Here is a 21,386-nt window from a genome sequence, read left to right as displayed (position 1 = left end):
AAAAAAAAAAAAAAAAAATCACTGCTTGTTATCAGTTTTTGCCCACGCGGATGTTGGGGTTAAGAAGAGGATCTAAATTGGGGTCTGAGCCAGCTGAGGCACGCCCAAGTTTAGCCATGACGATTATCAACGTAAAGAATCCCAGAACGCCGACCAAAAGGAGCACGAAGACCCGCTGCTTCCAGGACAGAGACGCCCGCTTTCCACCTGACCGGTTTCTGAAATGACCGGGGAAATTTGAGTCAGTCCGAGTTACCACTTGTGTCAGCCAAAGCAACCGAAAAGGATTCAAGTCACTAACCCGGTATCGTCGTACTTACTTTAAAATTTGTGCAAACCAACTCAGCGCCGGTCGCCGCCGGTACTTGTCGTCGTCAAAGTCGATCTGTGTGACGGAGCCGTGGGCGCCGTCCCGGGTGTCGTAGACCTTTCTTGGTGATGATGCTGCACAAAAAAAAAACAAACATAAATTTTCAATAAGTGCATAAAACAAACCTAAAATCCAAACATATCCCCCCCCTTCTGTGTGTGTGTGTGTGTGCCATTTCCTGGTTTCAAGGTGTGCTCGGCTGCCAGTTGTGTGTGTGTGTGTGTGTGTGTGTTTGTGAGTGGTTATGCATGTTGCCATGCAGTTTCCCCGCCTCTCCTGCATGTCCTTTTGTCTGTGGGAGTGATGGATGGCAGGCAGGCGGCTAATGTGATTTAGATGCTCAAGCAGGAGTGCGTGCGTGTCCCTTTCCACGTGTGTGTGCAGCTGAATCTGCAGTGTGTGTTTGTGTACCTTTCTCCCCTCTTCCTCCACTCCTCCCACCAGCAATCATATCCCCCCCTCCCCATGCCGTGCAGTTTTTGGACTCAAATAAATAGAGGGAGGAGGGTGTTTATGTGGTGAATGTGCTTCTTCACTGTCACCGTGGAAAACAAGCGCAGGAAGAGTCAGGTGAGGCAGAGGGGAGAGGTGGACGAGAAGATGGTGTCCTCTCACTAAGACCTCACTGAGGGGTTACTCTGAGCCAATCGTGGCTTCCTGCCACTGAAGAAAGTCTCAGGTTTTAATCAGAGCACTGCATGCATTTATTTTCTTGTGATCATCTTTTAACCGACTTTTTGTGTGAGCTCTCCTTCGATGGCTAATACCAGACCTTTAGGATTTTTTTTTTTTTAGCAAACTGAACCTCAGATTAAGAGAAAATAAACAAAACCAAACACTTCAGGTGTAGACAGATTTTCCACTTTTTTAAAGACAGCAATTCTAGGATTCTAGCTGCTCAGCAGTCTGAGCTGATTTTTTGTTTCATGATGCACCAAATGTTTTCTACTGGTGATTCTATTAGTGTGTAAGCTGTTCAAGCCAAAGGCACTAATGCACCCCCATACCATTAGAGAGGCAGGCTTTTGAGCTGTGCACTGAAAAAAGCCTGAATGGTCCCTCTCCTCTTTAGTAAGGAGGACATAGGATCTGCGGTTTCTAAACTCAATTATAAATTTTGATATGTCTGACCTCAGAACAGTTTTCCACTTCGCCTCAGTCCGTTTTGAATAAGCTTTAGCCCAGATAAGATGATACCATTTCTTGATGTTGTTCACATCTGGCTTTTCCTTTGCCTGATAGAGCTTTAACCAGCATTAGTGGATGGCAGTGAACTGTGCTTACAGATAATAATTAGTGGAAGTATTCCTGAGTCCATGCAGTGATGCCTGTAATTAGTTGCAAAATGCTCCTCCAGTTGTTGTTTTTTTTGTTCGTAGTACTTATTTTTTGTTTTTTCTTCTGAATGGTACAATTTCTTAGTTAAAACATTTGAAATGTTTACTATGACCCATTGTGAATAAGATATGGGTTTGAGATTTAAAAATCAAGCAGAACGTCCCATCTTTTTCTGAATTGGGGTTGTATGTTTCTTTTGCAAGCTCAAATGGTGGCAGCAAGAGCGAGCTGCAACACTTCCTGTGCAGGCTTCCAACAGGAGTGTCGAAATTTGTCTGCTAAAAAACGCAATGCAAAGTTGACAAAAGGTAAATAAGACTTTGTTAAATAGCATTTACATGAGCTGTTATGACACTTTAGAGATCAGAGTTGCTTTAACATGGCAGATTTTAGGTTTTGGCTTCGCTCAGACTAGCCATTAGCTCGTCAGTCAGTCAAAGAGCTATCTACAGCAGCTAAGATACTGGTTGTTTGTAACCTTTCCACATAACCCCGCTTCAATAAATCTGATTTTTACTTGTCTGTTACATAACCTAAAATAAGATGAGTCGTATTATGGGATGGCGCTCTCTGTCAGACTGTGGTTAATTTCTTGTTTAAGTTCCAGCTCTGTTCCCTTTTATTGTACGAATGTCAAACTGCACTGCTGGAGACATGATGAGTCAAGGATGATTCCTGTTAATTTCAAGGTCAAAGGTCACAGGTGACCCTTTTGTGAACACCTTGTCTGTGCTCCTGTGTTTTTACATATAAGTGTAGTTTGGTTGCATTAATCTGTAAGTTGCAGAAGTAGTTAGAAATCACTGTGAAAGCGGTGTTTAAAATCCTTGTGTCTGTGAATGTAAAGATCCTTATAGGTTCAGGAGGGGTTTACATAATTATACAGGCCGAATTTAGTTATTCAAAATATTTTACTACAACAAATGAAATCTGATATTGTAATGCATTACAATGGTACAGTGCTCAGACTTTGTTCAAACTTGTGGTGTGGCATTAATAAACTAGCAGCACAATTTGCATTCACACAGTAATTACATCCTACAATGTGTAGACTGTTGCCATGGCAGCAGATTAACGATTAGGGGTGTGGCTTAAAGGTGTAGGGAAGTGGCTCATTGATGAAGCTGTCCTGCTAATTAGAATGAACAGTCCCCACATTACTGAAAGGTCTCAATTTTAAATCATTTTCCAGCCGCTATCGGAGAGCCGGACTGCAGTTATCCATCATTATTTTTTATTATGTGTGTATGAGGTAATTTATGTGCTGTAATTACACAAGTCTTTTGAGTATTTAGCTTCAGCTTCAGGAAGTTGGTGCTCACAGTCATGACATTCATTGTTAATTGGGTCACAGAATGGTTTCTTTGTGTTATGGTAAAGCTTTAGTTTAGTATAATTGATGTTTTCCCTATGAGGTATAAATTGACCCATCATGCTCAGACTCGAGTGAAGTCTGTTAAAAACACGCTGGTGTTGGATTAAACCAGAAGAGACTTATCTAATGTGTGACTGTTGCACACTAATTTGCTATATTCGCAGCCTAAACACTTTCAGATTGTGTTAAACTCAGAAAGACAGACTACACCTTAATTACTGATCCTTTTTTTCAATAAAAACAAAGTGATATGTTTGTTGAGTGAAAATGAACTATTAAAAACTGTAACTTCGCATATGAGTTTCTTATAAAAAAGAAGGTAAATATACGTATACCCTTCCTAAAGACACACAATAACAAAGGAATAGTTCAGATCTTTTAAAGTGGGGTTATGTGGATAGGTTATGAACAGTTCATATATTACGTGTTGTAGATAACTCTTTGAACGACCTCAGTTTGGAGAAATAGATTTTACTTGAGTCTGCAGGAGACATAAAAGTGGAAATTAAAAAAATCCTCTATAATGCCAGTATGTGAGTTAAGTGAGCCTCATTTTTCAGTCCTCTAATGTGGCTTTACAGCATTTAAACTTTCTAAAACTCTAATTGAACAAAACAGCTTTTTTAATTACGCAGCTTTGGAGTTTCACACACAAACAGACAACAGATGCTGCTCTGAAAAGTCATTAAAAATGGGTTTTGAACTGTCACCAAAACATGACATGAAACAATTATCTTTTTTTTTTATTTAATAAGCTTTTTTTAATCATGTGGCAGTGCATATTAATTGTCAGGGTTGCAGTTAACCAAATGTTGCACGTTTCACCATGCAGCTCGGCTCACTGCGCTGAGTTTGGTTTGCTCCATCTCCTTGGTAAGGATGACTCATTCAAACGCCTGCTTTCTTTTTTTTTCTTCTTTTTTTTTGAATATGTAAATCCAAGTTTGATGACAGCCAACAGCAGACAGGCCCTGAATGGTTGGATGTGTTTTAGTTTGAAACCTTTTTGGCCCGTTTCTGCCTCGAGCCAGACACTTTCCCTCTGCTTTTCTTCAGCCGCCACCCCGTCGTATCCGTGTCTGAAGTGTGAAGTTTTGAAGCAGCGGGCCCTGCGCCGTGATAGCAGTAATTGGTCTAAAGATGGAACATTCACTCTCACTTTGTCACCGAACTAAGGAGCAATTTGTTTCCTATGAAAAGGATGGTAAAGAACAATATAGCATCAAAGCGGCATTGAGCAGCAATGAAGAGGGGGGTGTGGGTGATGGAGACTGGCACTTTTTGTTCGGTGTGAATAGCAGCTTTAAGTCTTGTAGCTGAGAATGGCTCCCCTTTTGGTCCCCCACCCTCCGCCCCCATCCTTGTCTGAGGAAGCGAGCTTTGCACGCACACTTTTTTTTTTTTTTATTAGCTTCTGTGGTCTGATTTGTTTAAGGGGAGGCAACGTGGCAAGATGTGACTTGGCTCGGGTTTTACTCCACTGTGCTGGTCGGGTTTCTCGGACAGAGACTGGGTGAAACAAGACTGAACAAGAGTCCCCGAGAGCACACACGCATACAAACCTTCGGACAGTGCGCTGTTGTGCGTACGGTTCGTGAAGACGCTTTTTCTTTTCTTGCAGCCACTTAACATTGCGCACAGGGAAAAAAACTCATTAAAAACAAAACTACACGAGGGGAGAGAATGAAGCTCGCCGAGAACCAGCTTTGTGGATCTGCCTGCATGTCCTCTGTCTTTATTAGCAGCAGTCTGAAGATGTCTCACGAAGGCAAAAATCCTTTAAGTGGATGTGAATGTTTTATGAGAGGAGAACAGGAGACTCACCTGTAGCATATAAGACATATACAACTCAAGTAGAAAGCCCGTGTTAAAGCCAGCTGCAGTTGGAATTATTTTAGGAATCTACAAAAGCAGATTTACTCACTTTATTGAGTAAAAGTTATATTGTGTGTTGTAAAGCTCCATTTGTATACATATAAAAGCCCAGTCTTCTCCTGGTGCTTGGCCTCTCATCATCGTGCCAACATTAGTTTCAAGCCTTCTGTGTTTTTTTTTTTTTTACAGGCATAAACAATTCCTCCTAAAACCTGTTGGCTCTTAGACAAACACAAAATGCTCAGCTGTGTCAGACTCACATTAAAGAACTAGCATATTGTCTACCTCTGAGTTTTAGGCTAACGTCATCGTATGTTGATAAATGATAGAGATCAAATGAATAAGTGTTGAAAAAAAAAAAATTCAGTCAAAAGATATCTTTTTGTTTTTATCCCAGCATTTTGTAAACGTTTGCCTAAAAGAGTCCCTGTGTTCTCCCCGATCTGCATAACGATGCAAAATGTAATTTTATTCACAATAAATAGTCATTTTCTTCCTCCCTGTGTTCGTTTTTGATTGTTTTCGTTGATCCATGGGCGCAGCCATTTTTGAGCAAGTAAGCAAGCGCTGTTTTTGTAACACCGTCTCTGGACAAGAGTTGTCATTTATCTAGCGAGGCTTCTGATTGGTCGATGTGGGGGGCGTGACACTGAATCATTTTCCAGGCAGGGGATGGCAGATGCTGGACTGTCTGAGAAAAGAACGGAGGAAAGCTGACCCCCTTAGGTTTGTTACATTACGTGTTAAATAAATGTTCATATTCCTAATGTTTAGTTCTGTGGTTTATTTCGCAGCTCTTTGCACATCTGGTACACCTCTCCTCTCAGCTGAGTGGATTCTACCAACTAAAAAGAGCACCAAGATGATCTATTTCAAATCTCCAGTCAATATGTTTTTATTCAAATCTATCTGAAAAGATTCCTTCCTTCAGGTTTACTGCCTTGGGAGCTAGTTCCTAATCTTCGCTAAATGAATTCTGCATCTTATTTTCTGAAAACTCTCCCAGTCCTTCCAAAAAGCCCAAAATTCGTACAAATTGTCCTCAAAAACAGCTGGTTGTGGACTCTTCAAACAGCCTCCCAGCCTTGTTGCAAATGCCAGGAAAATGCATATCTGATGTTGTAAATTTCTAATTCAGAACCCTCCCCCGGACCCCCCTTGGTCATCGCCCAGCCCCCTACTTTTCCTGTATAACCTCCTACTTCTGAAACCTTTAAACCTAGTGGTTCATTAGATAGTTTGCTAGCACAACATTATTACCCGCCTTTCAGCAGCGGGCAATAACAGCTGTATACAAAATAAAACTAAAATATATGCCATTAATGGTAAGGTCAAGTAAAAGCAGACAAACAAGGCCATGAAATTTAAAAATGAAATGGAAAAAAGAAAATATAAAACCTACTTATAATGCTGTTAAAAGCCAAGAATATATGTCTTGATCTTTGTTTTACTAGTTTTAAGGGAGAGGGCTCACCTCATTGATAATGGAAGGCTGTTCTGCTGCAAGAGCATCGTGTTCCTAAGTAATCTAGATCAGAGAGGAACCAAAGCAGGTGCTGCAAAGATCTGAGAAATCTGGAATCAGAATAAGAGCAAAGAGGTTCAGATGATTATTTAGGTGCCAAACATTCTTTCTTTTCTTTTTAAGTTTTCTTCTGATGCATTGGGAGCAGAATCCTGACCTTTTTTCCTGCTGCGAATTAAAACCTAACTCGAGTGCTTTGATGAAAGCTTGGCATGAGTTCGCTGAATGAGCTTTCATCTTTAAACTTCAAGTTTACCTTCAGCTGTAACTGTTGCCTCAAACAAAAAAATGGCTCCGATTGCAGACATAATGTAATTTCTTTTCATTTTCTTCCATTCAGGATATGTGTTGACACGGTCCTGTTACAACTTTTAGGGTGGTCGTTTTCAGCCGGCATCAGGACTTGTCTGGACTCCAGACAATTTGTGATCAACTGATCGAATGTATGAGGTCAGACGAGCTGGTAGTCGATTCCACTGCTCCGAGTTGGGTCATTCACACACAGTTTGAACTGCAGTCCGTGTCATCAGTATTTAATATTTAATATTTTTTAAGGTTGTGACTATTAACCAAACTGTCACTTATAAGTTCCTCTTTTCAGTTTTTAAAAGCATGATTAGTTTAAGTTTTGGCGCCAAGCAGCTAGACTTAATTGCCAAAGTTTCGACCAAATCAGATTGGATGAGGGATTGGAAAGGAAAATGATTCAGTAAGAGGATTTGAAACTAGATTCAAATTCAATAAAATGGTATTTAGCCTTAAATTTTTGTGGCGTTTGTTTTGATTGCAGTTTTGTCTACATTTTTTCTTTGATTTTTTTTTTTCTCTCTTTCTATGCAAGCGAGACTTGGGTTCTACACAGTTCTGGAGATTTGACCTGATTAAGTAAGTTGTATTTCAGGACAGACAGGCTGTTTGTAAAGCTGGATTTAAAGACATTCACTGTAAACAAAAATGAACATCACAAACGTTACCTACTAGCCCTTGAACATAGTTCAGAGGATCCTAAAAAAAGGTCTATTTAGCCAGGTAAATATCATATCAGAGTAAATGATAATTCACTTCAAATGTTCTTAAAAGTCCACACTGAGTTGTTGGGCTTAAACAGGCCAGACTGTAATTGACTTTGCAGGATGATCCCGTTTCTTTCTCAGAAAGTAGCAGCTTTTCCAGCCTTCATCTTGGTTCAGCTGTAGTGACGGATGCAGGCACGTGTGTGGTTGCATAATTTTTTTATCTTATCAGGGCTGTCAGTCCTCTGCATGCAACTCCAATGTTGTCACAAAGTTACCACCCGAGGGAGATTTCACTGCTTTATTTTTGGAGTAAAGTTAAATAAGTGAACGTTATTCTTTATTGCGGGAAATATGCTTCAGTGTTAGTGCAGAGCGCTGTCCACGCCTTTTTAATTTCTTTTTTGCTTTTTTTTATTTGTTTAAATTGCCCTGTTAATTTTTCTCTGTCCAAATTACAGTCTGTTATGTGCTTAACTGAAGCACATTTCCTAAATTAGAGGAAAACACTTGTTGATTTGACACATTTAAAAATTTTAAGTTTTGCATTTGCAGAGTTTCCCCTTTTAGCATTGTCCATTCAGCTTTTCCTATGCTGAACATGCAGCAATATAATGTTTGACATGTTTCTGTCATCAGCTTCTACAGAGATTTGACAATTACTGTCTTAAGTTTCAAGGCAGTAAGAGATGACATTTAGGAATGCTGAAAAACAATGATTCATCAGATGAGCGTTAGGCCGTATCACGTATCGAGCAAAAGAGGAAGAAATCTCAAGAGTCACAACAAACTGACCGCTGAGTTCAATCCGTCTCTCTGACAGTCCCTCATGTTTTTGTGCTGGTTTGAAATGCAGAAATGTCACTGAGATAAGCTCTCTGCAGTAAATATCAGCTCCTCTCTGTTGCTAATGAGCTCAAATAGATGAAGTAAACAGCTTCTGTGTAAGCACCTGCAATAAAACCCGCTATCTAGATGCAGCTTTATTGCATCTTTAGGTTGCTTTTACGAGTGGAGGATGTTTATTCGGTCGCTCCAATACACAGGCAAAAGACAAGCATGCAAACATTCATACAGTGCCGTTCGGAGGGTTTATTCAACACGCTGGTGATGAGTAACTGAGTGAAAGGAGATGAAGAGGCGCAGACTGAAAGAAGGCCTTGGTGACTGCGAGCCTAACATTTCTCCATTGACTCCGAATCTTAAGCTCATTCACGCCACTTTTATATTCAAGGCTTTACACCAGTATGAGCAGCGCCACATGCCGTTAACTACCATTTTATTCACTCCGGCTTTCATGGCTGTGTCAAAGTGAGCACAGAGAACTGTAATAATCACACTGAAGGCTCTGTTGTTTCTGCTTGTTACAACTCCCCCCCCTCCCCACTCAACTTCTACACAAATAAATCAGTTAGTTTGTCACAAATGAGCTATAAATTCACCCCACTTAAACAATCATTCTCTGGCTCCATTTTTCGACCCTCTCAATTAATAGGAAACGCATAAATTGAAGGAGGGTCTTTGTTGGCGTGCGAGAGTCCATACATCACCTCAACTGGAGCGCCCACCCCCTCCTTTTCCTCCCTCCTGCCCGTGCACACTCCCGACAGTCCCCATCTGCTCCCAATCATGGGTGCAGCCAGCGGTCAGGCACGTGCTAACATACTTGCACACATAAACACACACAAAGCAGCCACTCCAGGCACAGAATCGGACATGCAAGCGCATGCACACACACACATTCGACCTGAACTCAAAGGTTTGGTTGTAAATGTGCCCCCCCTCGACACGACGTTCTCAGCATTTGCTCAGTGAAAAACAAAAGCGCTCCTGCTTGCACACACGCTTTTGTCTATAAGTATTTGTGTGGACACCCGATTGATAGTTTGCCCCTTACCCATTATCATCATCTTAAATATCACAAGTGAATGTCTAAACCTAATCCAAGGCCTAGTATTTCTTGAAGGCATGCACATCACTCGCTCCCTTTCATGCCAAAGGTTTTAACTAAGATTATCTCGTGCTTAGAAGGACTGGGATTATAGCTGTTTTGGTCACACCTTGTAAATTGCGTTAATGTGCAGTGACATTAGATATTTCGCTTAACAGACACAGGTGGCACTAAGAGTTTTATGGCAAAGTTTTACAAAGTACTGCTCAACATTTAGTGCTCGGAGTATGTGTTGGCAATGATGTTCAGCCACTAACAAACCAAGTTTTAGCTCAATATCTGTAAAACTGATGATGAGATAAGTAATGGCCGTTTTTGTGTTCCCTAAGGTCATTTGGTTGTGGTGGCCATCTTGATTTGTGTTGACTCCAGAAGTTAACCAGTTCTTAATGTACACTACATGTTTACTTTCTGGGAGTTTTGTTAAAATCTGCCCTGTGAGATATTTTGCTAACAGACACAGTTGACTTCAGTAGTAAATGGCAAAGTTTTTAAAGCAGATCTCGTGTTATCAGTTAGTGTTGGGATGACTCTCATCTGCTGCCACACCAAATTTTAGTTCAATTTATGTCAAGTAGGTTGAGTCATAGGCATTTTGGTGTTTAATAAGGTCACTTATTGTGGCAGCCATCTTGAATGGGGTTGACTCTAAACGTTAACCAGTTGTAGATGTCCACCCTTAGATGTCCATTCTTTAAAATTTGTTTAGGGATTCTTGAGATATTTTGGTATCGCTACAGACAAACGAGCATACACACACCTAGACATAAGAAAAACCATTACTGCTGCTTCGCCTAGCGGTCGATATCAATTACCTAAATCTGCTTGTATCCTTAAAACTGCTCCTTAATCTTCAAAAAAATCACATTGTTCCTATAGGAAATGCAGTTTGGACCCCACATGTACAGGAACCCCTCACGCCCCGTCTCAGGTTGGTTTCCTGTCAAGCTTTGGGCCCCATCATAATATAAAAACACACACACACACACACACACACACACACACACACACACTGAAATGCAATTACAGATAAACATGAAGGATTCTGGTGTGTTTTATCAATGACAGTGTGTCATGGAAACACCCAACGAAATATCACTTCTAATTGTTCAGACAAAACACTTAATCTACTACAACAACTCAGCCTGGCCAAAATACACACACACACACACACACACACACATACACACTGTTTCTTATCAGGAACTAAATGGACACAAATTAGCCTGTTATGTGCTATTGGGATTAGCACCATGATTTAGCCTAAATGGTTTGTTTTTGTACTCCTGCTCTGAGTTCATCAAGCGTGGGAAATGTTTGCCAATAAAGTATTGAAGTTTTAAATCGGCTTGTTTACATCTGGAGCGCTTAAGTCAGATGAAACATGTGGACTCTCTGAGGTAGTCGGCGCCACCGGCTGAATTCGTGATCACACGTTGCCACCACTTTTAGGTTTCAGAGGCTCGGCTTCCTGTAAAACGTCTGCCTCAGCGTCACGTTTCGTATGTGTGTGTGATTAGTCTGGTTGTGGGAGGGGTCTGAGCGCCAATGCAAATGAAAATAAGGCCTTGGTGCTCTGCACGCATACCAACAAAACAAAGACAAAAGCATATAGCCAGGCTCACTCACAGTTCCTCCTTCTTGTTATGCCACTTCCTTTGCACGCGTCTGTCTTCAGGCTGCTGATTAATGATGCTGCTTGTTGTTCATTAAGTCATTAATACGGTCCTAATCAAAACTTTTTCTGAATGTTTTTTTTTTTTATCGTTGTTTTTGTTTTCATCCACAGACAATCGATCAGCCCACACAGGACCACACCCCCAGAGAGTGAGGGGAGAGTGGAGGGGGGGGGAGCATCTGACCGTCTGTCATCTTGGCACCGTCACAAGGTGGGCTAACATCCTGTATGGTTGTCATGGTAACGGCCTGCTGGGTTTAGGTTTGTCAGACTCAGTTTCTTGTTGTTGCCACAGTCTTGCAACATCCTCCTGACCCGAGCACCAAAATGCAGACAGCCCTGTGTGGTTTTCTGAGGCAAATGTTTTATGGAGGTGTGTTTTTTTTTGCTTGTGCTCTGAAGTTTGATTCTTGGAAGGTGAAACAGTTTCTGGGGTGGAAAACAAAAAAGAGTGGTAGAGATGGTGGTAAGAGGAGGAGGAGGAACAAAAAGAGTTGAGTGTTTTTAGACAGTAGAGAAAATGAGGAGCAGGAAGACGCCAAGGAGACGGGAGGAGAAATCAAATTATTCCTCATGCTCTACCTGCCACAGGAGCCGAAAAACAGCATTAATCTTAACACCCCCCCCCACCCCCCACACCCCCAGTGTCTGCAGGTGACAACAACACACACACAGACATAGATGTGCCCAGGCCTTACCAAAACCACACTTTCTCTTTCGTTTATGTGCCTTCTCACACAAATGGTTCTGCAGACATGCTGCCGTTGCACAGACAGCAGGAGTGAAGTCAGTGGAGGAGGGAGGAGGGGGGGACCTGTTTGTGGCCGTCCTGAAAACAGGAGAAATGTGAGACAGAGGATGAGAAAAGGCGAGGTCCTTCCACACTGAGCTAATGTAATAACATAAATGTAGTATTCGGTATGGAACTCTCCTCTTTCCGAACCTTAAATGTCAGAAATGTTTTAAAATGACTCCTACTTTATAAAAGTAAATGACAGGAATCTAAAGTTGATAACAGTTTTTGGAAACTTAACAGATTTGCTTTTTTGCGGCAGCCGAGTTTTAATCTTGATTATACCAACTTTATTGACAGTAGTAGTTCCTTTAACTTAGTAATCGATGCAGCAAAGGCTTCTGGGCAATGTAGTTAATTGTTCACCCAATAAACCTCATCAACGCCGCTGAGTTCTGCTCCACGCCTCTTTCGGTCCGGCAAAGTTCACGTTATATGTGAAAGTTCACATTTATGCGGGATGTGTTCAGCTCGATTACTGATTTATGAACGATCAGAAGCAGCTTAAAGACGGACTGGTGTGTCCGGCCTTTTAGTAGAACTGTTTTGTAAAAGTGTCTTCTGTCTTCTTCTGTGGGTAAATAGAAATAGATGAACGAGCTAAATACAGTTTTTAAGATTGGATTTTAATGTGACAGCAAACCACTTAGATCTTGGCTCTAATAAGTGAATCGAGTCTAAAGTGAACCATTTCTGTAAACTGAGTTTGTTTAAAGAGATGTTAATTGTTGACCTTTGTATTTCAGACGATCGGAACTAAGGTTTTAACACTTGAATTAGGGTCAGAATTGGTATTAAGACGGGGAGACTTGCTATGTTTTGTACGACTTGTTTACCTGAAGCAGCGTCAGTAGTGTCATGGTGTGAGCTGACCGAGCTTATAAAACAACAGCAGGCCGAGAGAGGTGACACCGCGACTATTTGCGCCACTCATCCTGAGCGTGCTTGCTGCTTTAACTTTTGTCTTTTCCCCTCTCGCCCTGCCCCCCGCCGCCCTTGTTGTCCCCGTCAGCTCGCCCAGACCGTCCTCCATCACCTGCAATAAAAGAGTGGATAAAGAGCTGTTCAGACTTGTTCACGCCAGCACCTTTGATCTTTGATCTCAGTGAGAGACGCTACAGTCGAACTGTTTTACATGGGCTTTTTTTTTCACCTTCTAATTATAGAAAGCGTTCTGACATTTCTCTCAGCTGAACTCTGGATGAAGCTTTAACATTTACTGAAATCAGTCGGGGGATTCCCCAGATGTTAATGACAGTGTTTAGACAGGAACGATCTTCCCGCTGTCTAAGATGAAGCACACCGCGGACTAAGAATCACGGTGGTGTTTGTTGCTCATTTTTTCCTGTTCGTTCATGGTCTGTCCCCAGAAACTCTTCGCTCCGCGTTCTTGTTTGTTGCATTATTCTGCCCCCCTCTCCACTCTTCCGTGTGACTCACTCGGCTGTGGGAGTTGTGTCGTCTCTCAGCTGGGTTTTCTGTCTTCCCGAACCACATTTTTGCTTTCGTTTTGCAGCCGCTGTACATCCATTTTGATTGCGCTCGCTGATAGTTTTGTTAGTTTGTTAGTTTAAGTCGCAGGTGATGCGCAGCTCATCGTGTTGGAGTCATCGGACCACAGAAACACACATTATTAGAATTAAACCAGAGCAAAAATTAGAAAGAATGTATTTTTTTCATGTGCAGTGGGCAACCCGTTACATGTGGTAGGTCCACGGTGGTTTGGAGCATACGCAAAACGTCTGCAGCGAGGTAGTTTGTTAGCGTAGCGGTAGCATATCAGGGTCCTGTGCGGTGCGTGGTGGCAGTGAATCCATGACATAAGACCTGTGTGCACCAAAACTGCTTTGGTGATTACGAATTCGAAGCAGGAATGGCCACGTCGGCCGCGATTGTGACAGGGTCATGGAAACAGCCAAGCACAGATGTGACACTTGTAGCTGCATCCTGATGTGGTCATGGAAAGCCGTGCCAGGGCAGGTGCATGCAGTGTGGTGAGGGTACAAGAGAGCGTCTCAGGGAGGTGGAAAATGGCAGGGAAAACCTTGGTGAGCGACACAATATCCTTCCCACTGAAGGGGAGGTTCTAGCCCCGTTCTAATAGGTTGTGTGAGATCGTAGTGGGGTCCTAATCCACGTGAGAAGAAGGCATAAACGACGGGAAAGACACTTTTAGCAAAAGCACGTTCCAAATTTGTTGGCGATTAATTGAAAACCCGAAAGGTTTTGGGCACTGAGACGTGTGCGGTGATTAATTCGGCGAGCCAGGGATCTTTATATTCCTTCGATTTCACCGGAGAGGTGGATGTATATAAGTATATCAGTAAAGCTGAGCTCACCCGCGACTACAGTTTTCTACTTTATAATCCTTTCAAAATAAACTATGATGACAGAAACAGATGCTGTGACACACTAGGTTGTTTGTTGTTTTTATGTTTTTTTTGTTTTTTTTGAGAGCAGGGTGGAGCTGTAGGTGTTGTGTCGACAAAAAGCACCCCGTCCGGAAAAGCACCACCAAGAAACAACGTGGTGTGTCACTCCCAGGTGCTGATTTGAAAAAAATAAATAAATAAATACAAAGAAAAGGACGGTCCTGGTGGCTGCATTAATTCTTCGAATTTAGACTTCAAATATTACAAAGTCACAGCCCATCTATAATCTCCAGGGATGAAATTTACATTTTAAAACAGAAAAAAAAATAACATTCACCCTATTGCTGTATATTTTTTGCAGACTTGCTTACAAACTGGAGGTGAAAATCTAAAGATCACTAGTTGTTTGTGAACCATTCTGTCAATCTTTGGGTCAAAGTTATGAAACTCTTTATGTTCGAACTGGTCTGTGTTCAGCTGGGAGACAAACTTCTTCTATATGAAGGGGGGTCTTCTGATTTGTTGCCATCTTTGTTGAGAGTATTTAAAAGATACCAAACTTTATTTAACACGACTGGATGCAGGAAATTAAACCCTTCTAGTCATGAAAGAGCGAAAAAGAGACCAGTTCTAAGATTAGACGGGTATTTATTTGTGAATTTGACCTCTTTCTTGTCACCGTGTCACATCTGTGGATCAGCCTTGTGTGTTTAACTAAAACTGTGCTGTTGACTTTTCAGTTTATGAGCTGAGCCGTTTCCTCTGGTTTTACCATGAAGCTGTAAGCTCTGTGGTTCTGCTGAACTCCGGGGGGGAACGGGTCACTGGAAGGCTCGGGTTCTGTATCGGAGCTCAAGAGCTTAGCTTCAGACCTGGCGGTGACACAGCAGCGGTGACCCAAGCGATCCTCCTGTCGCGCTCCTCTAATGACCCAGAAAATATATGTGGGTCGGCGGGAAGGCGGTGACCCCGTGAAATCACCCGGGTCAAGATCAGGGTGACGAGCCAGGTCAGGCAGAGTTCAGAGCTGCTTCCCTCACCTGAACAGCTGAATGGATCTCAAAGCTGCTCTTATCGGTTCATATTTTTATATTTACCTGAAATACAGCTCTAAACCACTCAGATTAACACCTTCTCATTACCACTCAAATTTGATTTGGTTTAAGGTTAAACCATCAGAGTTACGATGAAACTGTGTCATGCAGAAGAAATACGCTTTCTGGCTTTTATGTCACAAATATTCCCCTTCTTTTGCCCCCCTAATTTACACTCATTTTTCATTTCTTTTGAATTTCTATGCTGTTCTGCTTGATGTGCTCCTGAGTTTGTGGAAAGGTGCCTAAAAATCAACTATTTAGTCGCATCAGAAAACAACAGCCACACTGAAGGACGGGCTTGCTTGGATTGTCTGTGGACAAAGTTTTAAAGTGGCGTACGAAGGCTCCTGGAGCCGTCAAACCACCTGAGCAGACTTGACATTACATAATCTGATGCATTAAAGGGATAGTTTGGATCTTTTCCTGTGGAAAAGTAGTAAACAATTACCTTTTTAATTCCTTGTCACTAAGAAACTAAGCTTATGATGAGAAATGACGGAATTGTAGCTGTTTTGGTCAAACCCTGTAAATGACTCTGTGCGCGAGCTCATGCGATATTGGAGTACCTCCTAAAATGTGCTCAGTATCTGTACATCAGTTGTATACCTAATGATTCCTTGCTGAGAGTGTCATTAAAGCTTAAAGCAATGATGTCACACACAATGTGCAGCGTCTGGAATATGTGTTGCGAATGACTATTAGTCTTAAAACAGCTAAAATCTCAAAAATTAAATAGTGGTTCAGGTGAATGCTCATTTTCATGAACCTTTACATTACTATTGGTTTAACATTATTATTTATGTTTTATATAAGCAGAAATGTGCTCTTTTTGCTAAAGAGCATAATTGCAGCCCTGGGCTGCATCACAAGTGCTACAGCTACTTGTTGCTGCATCTGCTTGCGTCTGAAAGTAACCATATACATTTTTGTAAACAACCATTTCATGCAAAATTGACACTGATCTAAAGATGTATTAAAAAAAAAAGCTTTCATGATATTTTTGGCAGCAATTTGTTTTGGCCTTGGTCCTGCTCAGACAAGCCATTAGCTTGTCAGTCTGGCCAGAATTAAACTGTTTCTTCAAACTGAGAGCTATCTACAGCAGGTTGGACGCTGATTTTCAAAGAACCTCGCTCCAAAAGATCCGAACTATCACTTTCTGTGCAGTTATTCTGGCATGGCACCGGATATGAAGCAGTAATAAACCAACCAGAGGACTGAAGTTGCACCAGCATCATGTGATTTTTCCATCACCAACACCTCTATCCTGGGTGGAAGGATCACTGCTGATTTAATTTGTATTTAATGTTTAGATGCGCAACAAACTTGCACCTCACGGTCCTCCTCATGTCCAGAGCCTCTCGCTCTCTTTTCTGAGTCGGTGTCCTTTAGCTCATCTCTCTTCTTCGTCTTGGTGCTCTCACCCTCTCGTCCCATTTCCCTCAGTGCGTATCTCATTCCCGCTGCCCTCCCACTGCTTTATTGTACCCAGCACGGCCCCGCCGCCTCTCTGCCACCAGGCCCCGCTGCCTGCAGCGTGTAATTGACTTTCTCCCTGTGCCGGAAAAAAGCGGGCGGCCCGCGCCAGGCTGGAGGTGACCCATTTCCCTGGGGCATTCAGCAGCCTCCTAATCAACCATTCTCCGGGGCAGCCTCATTCACTCTGCAATTAGAGCGGCTCCCCCTTTGAGAATTCCGTCAATAGTCAAACGGGCTCGCGAGCGGGCGGGCGGGCGGTCCCGATTGGTGTCGGAGCGAAGACGGAGTTTCACTCAAACACTTCGCTTTGGCTCTTTGAGTTCTGAGTCCTCCCGACTTCGTGCCTCCGCCTCCCCCTCACCGCTTTCTCGCCTCCTCTGCGTCTCGTCTCCCTCGTGGCGGGTTTCATCAGACAGCAGCGAGCGGGGGCTTTGTCTAACGAAGAGCAGCAGACTGGGAGGCAGGTAGACGGGCACGCGGGGAGGCAAACGGGGGAGATAGGAGATGTAGGTAGGCAGACAAAGGCAGACAGACTGTCTGATGGGAGGGACTCCAGGGAGAGATTAAAGCAGAAATTTGAAAGCAACTCAAAGAGGGAGGGACGGAGCAGCACTTTCACAGTATCTTGTGCTTTTTAGAAGAAGATACATGAGTATTCCCTGTTGTTGCCTGGCAAGAGAAGGCACTGTTAGATTACCCAGTCTTGACAGCACGCATGGAGCAGCTCTCATATTGATTCGGCCTCAGTAAGACGGGGTGTTTATCACCTGTTTCAGCCTGGTAAGACTGACGAGCGTTCCTTGTCCGAACACACACAAACTAACAAAATGAACTCCAGTCAGTTGGTTTCATGAAGTCGTCTCATGCCACACACAGGAGCCTGAGATGATTGTGGATAAATAACAGACTGGCATCTCTCCCCTGCCGCTGGCCTGATTTGTTATGCGGCAGAGGCAGCGCTCTGGTCAGAGGATAACCATGTAATCAATGGAATGAAAAAGCTGCTCTGGCTGTGAAGGTTAAGAGGGGTACTGAGGCATTCAGCCCACTCTGTGAACCACACGTGCATCCAAAACTCACTCCAGCCGGTCTGAGCATTACACCTCCTCCTCTCACCTGTTCCTCCCATCTTTTCTGTGACATGCCTTTATCTCTTTCTCTCAGCTCGCTCCCTCCCTCTGCCTCCGCCTCTTTTCGCTCCGATTACCGTTTTCTTTTTTTTGTTGTTGTTGTTGGTTTTTTTTTTCCATTCCTTCCCTCCGCATTTCCTCCCTCCATCCTCCGTCTCCCACCATGCTTCGCTGATGTACTTTCCTCCCTCCCTCCTACCTTTCCCCAGTGTCGGCTGCTGTCACTGTGGCAAAGCAAGTGACCAATCAGCGCTCGCTTCACAGCGCCGGCTTCTCCAGCCCTTCCTCCCTGTCCCTCGCCGATATCTTCCATTCCTTCTCCACCCATTCCCCCCCGTTCTCCTCCTTTCATCTCATCTGCCTCTCTTACCCCCACAACCTGCATCAGCTCACTTCCTGGAGACGAAGTGTGATGCATTATGGGACACAGAGAGAGAGAGAGACGCCTGTCTAACCGGGTTAGCCGTGCACCGTGGCTTATCATCAGAGACACTGCTAATCCGATGTATATGTGTGGACCAAATGAGCTGATGAACTCATGCATGCACAGGTCCTCACACACACACAGACACAAGCACAACCTCACATGCTTCTGTTCTCCCAATAAGAGGAAGAGCAGGCTGATGAGACATGTTTATGTTCGTCAGTGGCTGCCAGGAGAATACGATTTGCATGATATAAGCATATTTCACCCTTCTGTGTGCTGCTTTCCAGCCTGCTTCTGTTTTAGTTATTTTAGCTGAGATCAAGAGGATGAGTGTCTTCTACCTTCTTAATTAGCCGAATAAAACCAGCTAAAAACACTAAGAGAGACTAAATAATCCCTCTCACTTTCTGCCTCATTTACACCTGTGTGTGTGTGTGTGTGTGCTTCTTCCCAGCAGGTACTGATATGTGTTCACGATGAGCGGACTGGGGGAGAACTCCATGGAGCCTCTGGGCTCAGAGAACCGGAAACGCAAGCTCTCCACTTGCGACACGCCTGGTCTGGGGTGAGTGAGCGAGTGAGCTGAGAGGGTGAGGGGGGTGAGGGAGGGGAGGGGGCATGCAGGAAAAGTGGGCTAGTGGGTCAGTGGTTTTCTCCAGCCAGGGCTGTGCTGCTATTAGACTGATGTGATGAGTAAGAATTATAAATCGATGGCAAAAAAAAAAAATGCTGATTCTGGACTAAATTTAGTTGTTTCAGATAAAAAAAAAAATTAAAAATCCTAAATCCTAGGATGGGATTGGAAGATAATCATTATTAAAATCTGAGCACACAGAGGCTTCTTCTTCACGCCTTTTAATCATTGCTTGTTCTGCCAGCCTCCACTTGACGATCTTTCTTGAAAGTTTCTGTCTGAAGACAAAAGCAAAGACTACAAAGTTTCTGAAAAACGTTTTGAAGGGCGCCAACGCCGCTGCAGCCCAAAATTCTAACATCGACTTTGTAATCACAAAAAGTGCCCACATTTTGATGCATAAACCTGTACGTGATGAGTAAAAAGAACCAAGGTCAAAACAAATGTTAAAGCCGCTGCCACTGGCTCATTACAGTCACCGTGGCAACCACACTCTGGTGTCTATCACTCCATGACTGCACCCTCAATGAGAGACAGACAGATGCACAGTAAAAAGTAAACCTCAATCAAACAGTTGCTGTGCAAAAACAATAAGTTGTGTCTTTAAATTGTCAAAGTGTGAGCAGCAGAAGACTGTGATGGTCATTCATGGTTTCTATTTTTTATTTTTAGGTTTCTACAGTGTTTTATGTAAAAAGTATGACAACTTAAACAGACCCTTCACTTCCAGTTTTGAAGACAAGAAATGAGCTAAAGTGTAACTCAAGTTTAAGAAAACTCGTGTTTGCTCTCTGCACCGTACATGACACAGTCGGTGAAGGAAGACAGAAACGCCCGTGACTTGATGGGTAATTCGTACATGTGCTACAAAAGTTGTGGAAGTAAGAAGCGTTTGGAAAGTTTAGACAGCTCTAAACTTAGCGTGATATCAACTCGGTTTGACACTCTGTGGTAAAAGCTCCGAAAGTCATAAAAGATAAACTGCGATTGTGTCAAAACCATTAAAGAGATCAAAAAAGCCACTTCAGTCATGTAAAGTCCAACTTTAAATGACGTTTTTATTTGTTACTTACTCCAAAGGGGGCTGGGTTTACTCACTCGTTTTCTCATTGTTCTTAGTGGGAAAATTTCTGTTTTTCTGTGGGGTTTTTTTCCAGATTTTGTCCACGTTGTATGATGTACTGCTGCTAAAAGTCAGAGCAAACTATTCTTGATCGAGTCGCACATTTTAATGAACAATTTGCATGGATTCTTTGGTTTTTTCAAAGCTGCAGGAGGTGAAAACAGCCAAAAATAAAACTGAGTAATAATAATAATAATCATAATAATAATACTTGTGCATACTTAATTCCAGTTTCCACCATCAGAACAAGCTTTAAGCTGCAGCCCTCCTTGGAACCCCTGTTCTCCAACTACAATAAAGACCTCTGATTTTCCTGCCGATTGGTTTTAGCTCGATAAACTCAGAAATGCATGTTTCATTTACTGTGGCACCCAAAATATTGGTCAGCCTGATCAAAATGTTCGTGTTAATAGCTGACCGACTGAATGAAACCATTTTAAAAATGACACATTTTTTCCATACTATAGGTAAGAATAAATACATTGTGTAGCTTTAAAAGCAAATGTGGATAACTTTAAGTGGTGCGAGCCGAGGGTCTGCCATGCTCTGTCTTGCTTCTGAACAGGTCATTTTAAAATCAAACCTAAGCGGAGGCTGCGCACTCATCCTAAGAATTTAAAGAAACTTTGCACAGTAAGAAAGGCTTAAAATTCCTCAAAGGTGAATTGAAAGTTAAGTAGTTGTCAAAGTACAAAGACTGGTTCTTTTGAATGCCCAAATCTTTTCTTTTGTCCCTTTTTTATGATTGAAACTGCAAGGAATGAAAATAAAGTCCCTTTCGCTGGAAATATTAAAAGAATTAAAGGCCTAGCAGTCCTTAAAGGAATCCACATCACCTGCTGCTTTTCAGGTGATAAATCTGTAACGTTTGTAACTCCGGCACGAATTGTGACCAAACTTTTGAACGTCATTGTACCTGGAAGTCACCCAGTGTTGTTTTCAGACCGATTAGTTCTAATCGTCGTACGCCGTTTCTCCCACAGGTGTGAGAGGAAGCGTCGGGAGCAGGAGAGCAAATACATCGAGGAGCTGGCAGAGCTGATCTCGGCCAACCTCAGCGACATCGACAGCTTCAACGTCAAACCAGACAAATGTGCCATCCTCAAGGAGACCGTGCGCCAGATCCGCCAGATCAAGGAGCAGGGTGAGTGGACGCCGCCGTCCCAAATCACGAAAACGAGCCGCCGAAAGGCCCGAGTCAGACGC

At 42.8% G+C, this 21,386-nt stretch overlaps 1 protein-coding gene across 4 annotated transcripts in view; it reads left to right on the top strand.

The window, feature by feature from the left end:
- The window catches only part of LOC108232068 (nuclear receptor coactivator 3), a 62,856-nt gene that overhangs the window by 22,732 nt on the left and 18,738 nt on the right, over positions 1-21,386 (top strand). Inside the window, exons 2-4 of one of the 4 annotated variants that reach the window (XM_017409621.3) lie at positions 11,237-11,336; positions 18,881-18,988; positions 21,164-21,324. In XM_017409621.3, the coding sequence (XP_017265110.1) occupies positions 18,900-18,988; positions 21,164-21,324 (250 nt within the window). In that variant the 5' untranslated portion in view covers positions 11,237-11,336; positions 18,881-18,899. Of the gene's footprint in view, positions 1-11,236; positions 11,337-18,877; positions 18,989-21,163; positions 21,325-21,386 lie in introns of all 4 variants that reach the window. The other 3 variants (XM_017409622.3, XM_025004467.2, XM_017409623.3) reach the window with 3 other exon arrangements.

This window comes from Kryptolebias marmoratus, linkage group LG8 (genome assembly GCF_001649575.2).
Source record: "Kryptolebias marmoratus isolate JLee-2015 linkage group LG8, ASM164957v2, whole genome shotgun sequence".
In the NCBI taxonomy this organism is placed as follows: Eukaryota; Metazoa; Chordata; class Actinopteri; order Cyprinodontiformes; family Rivulidae; genus Kryptolebias; species Kryptolebias marmoratus.
Note: the sequence above shows the minus strand (reverse complement) of the source record. Positions and strands in the feature narration are given on the sequence as shown.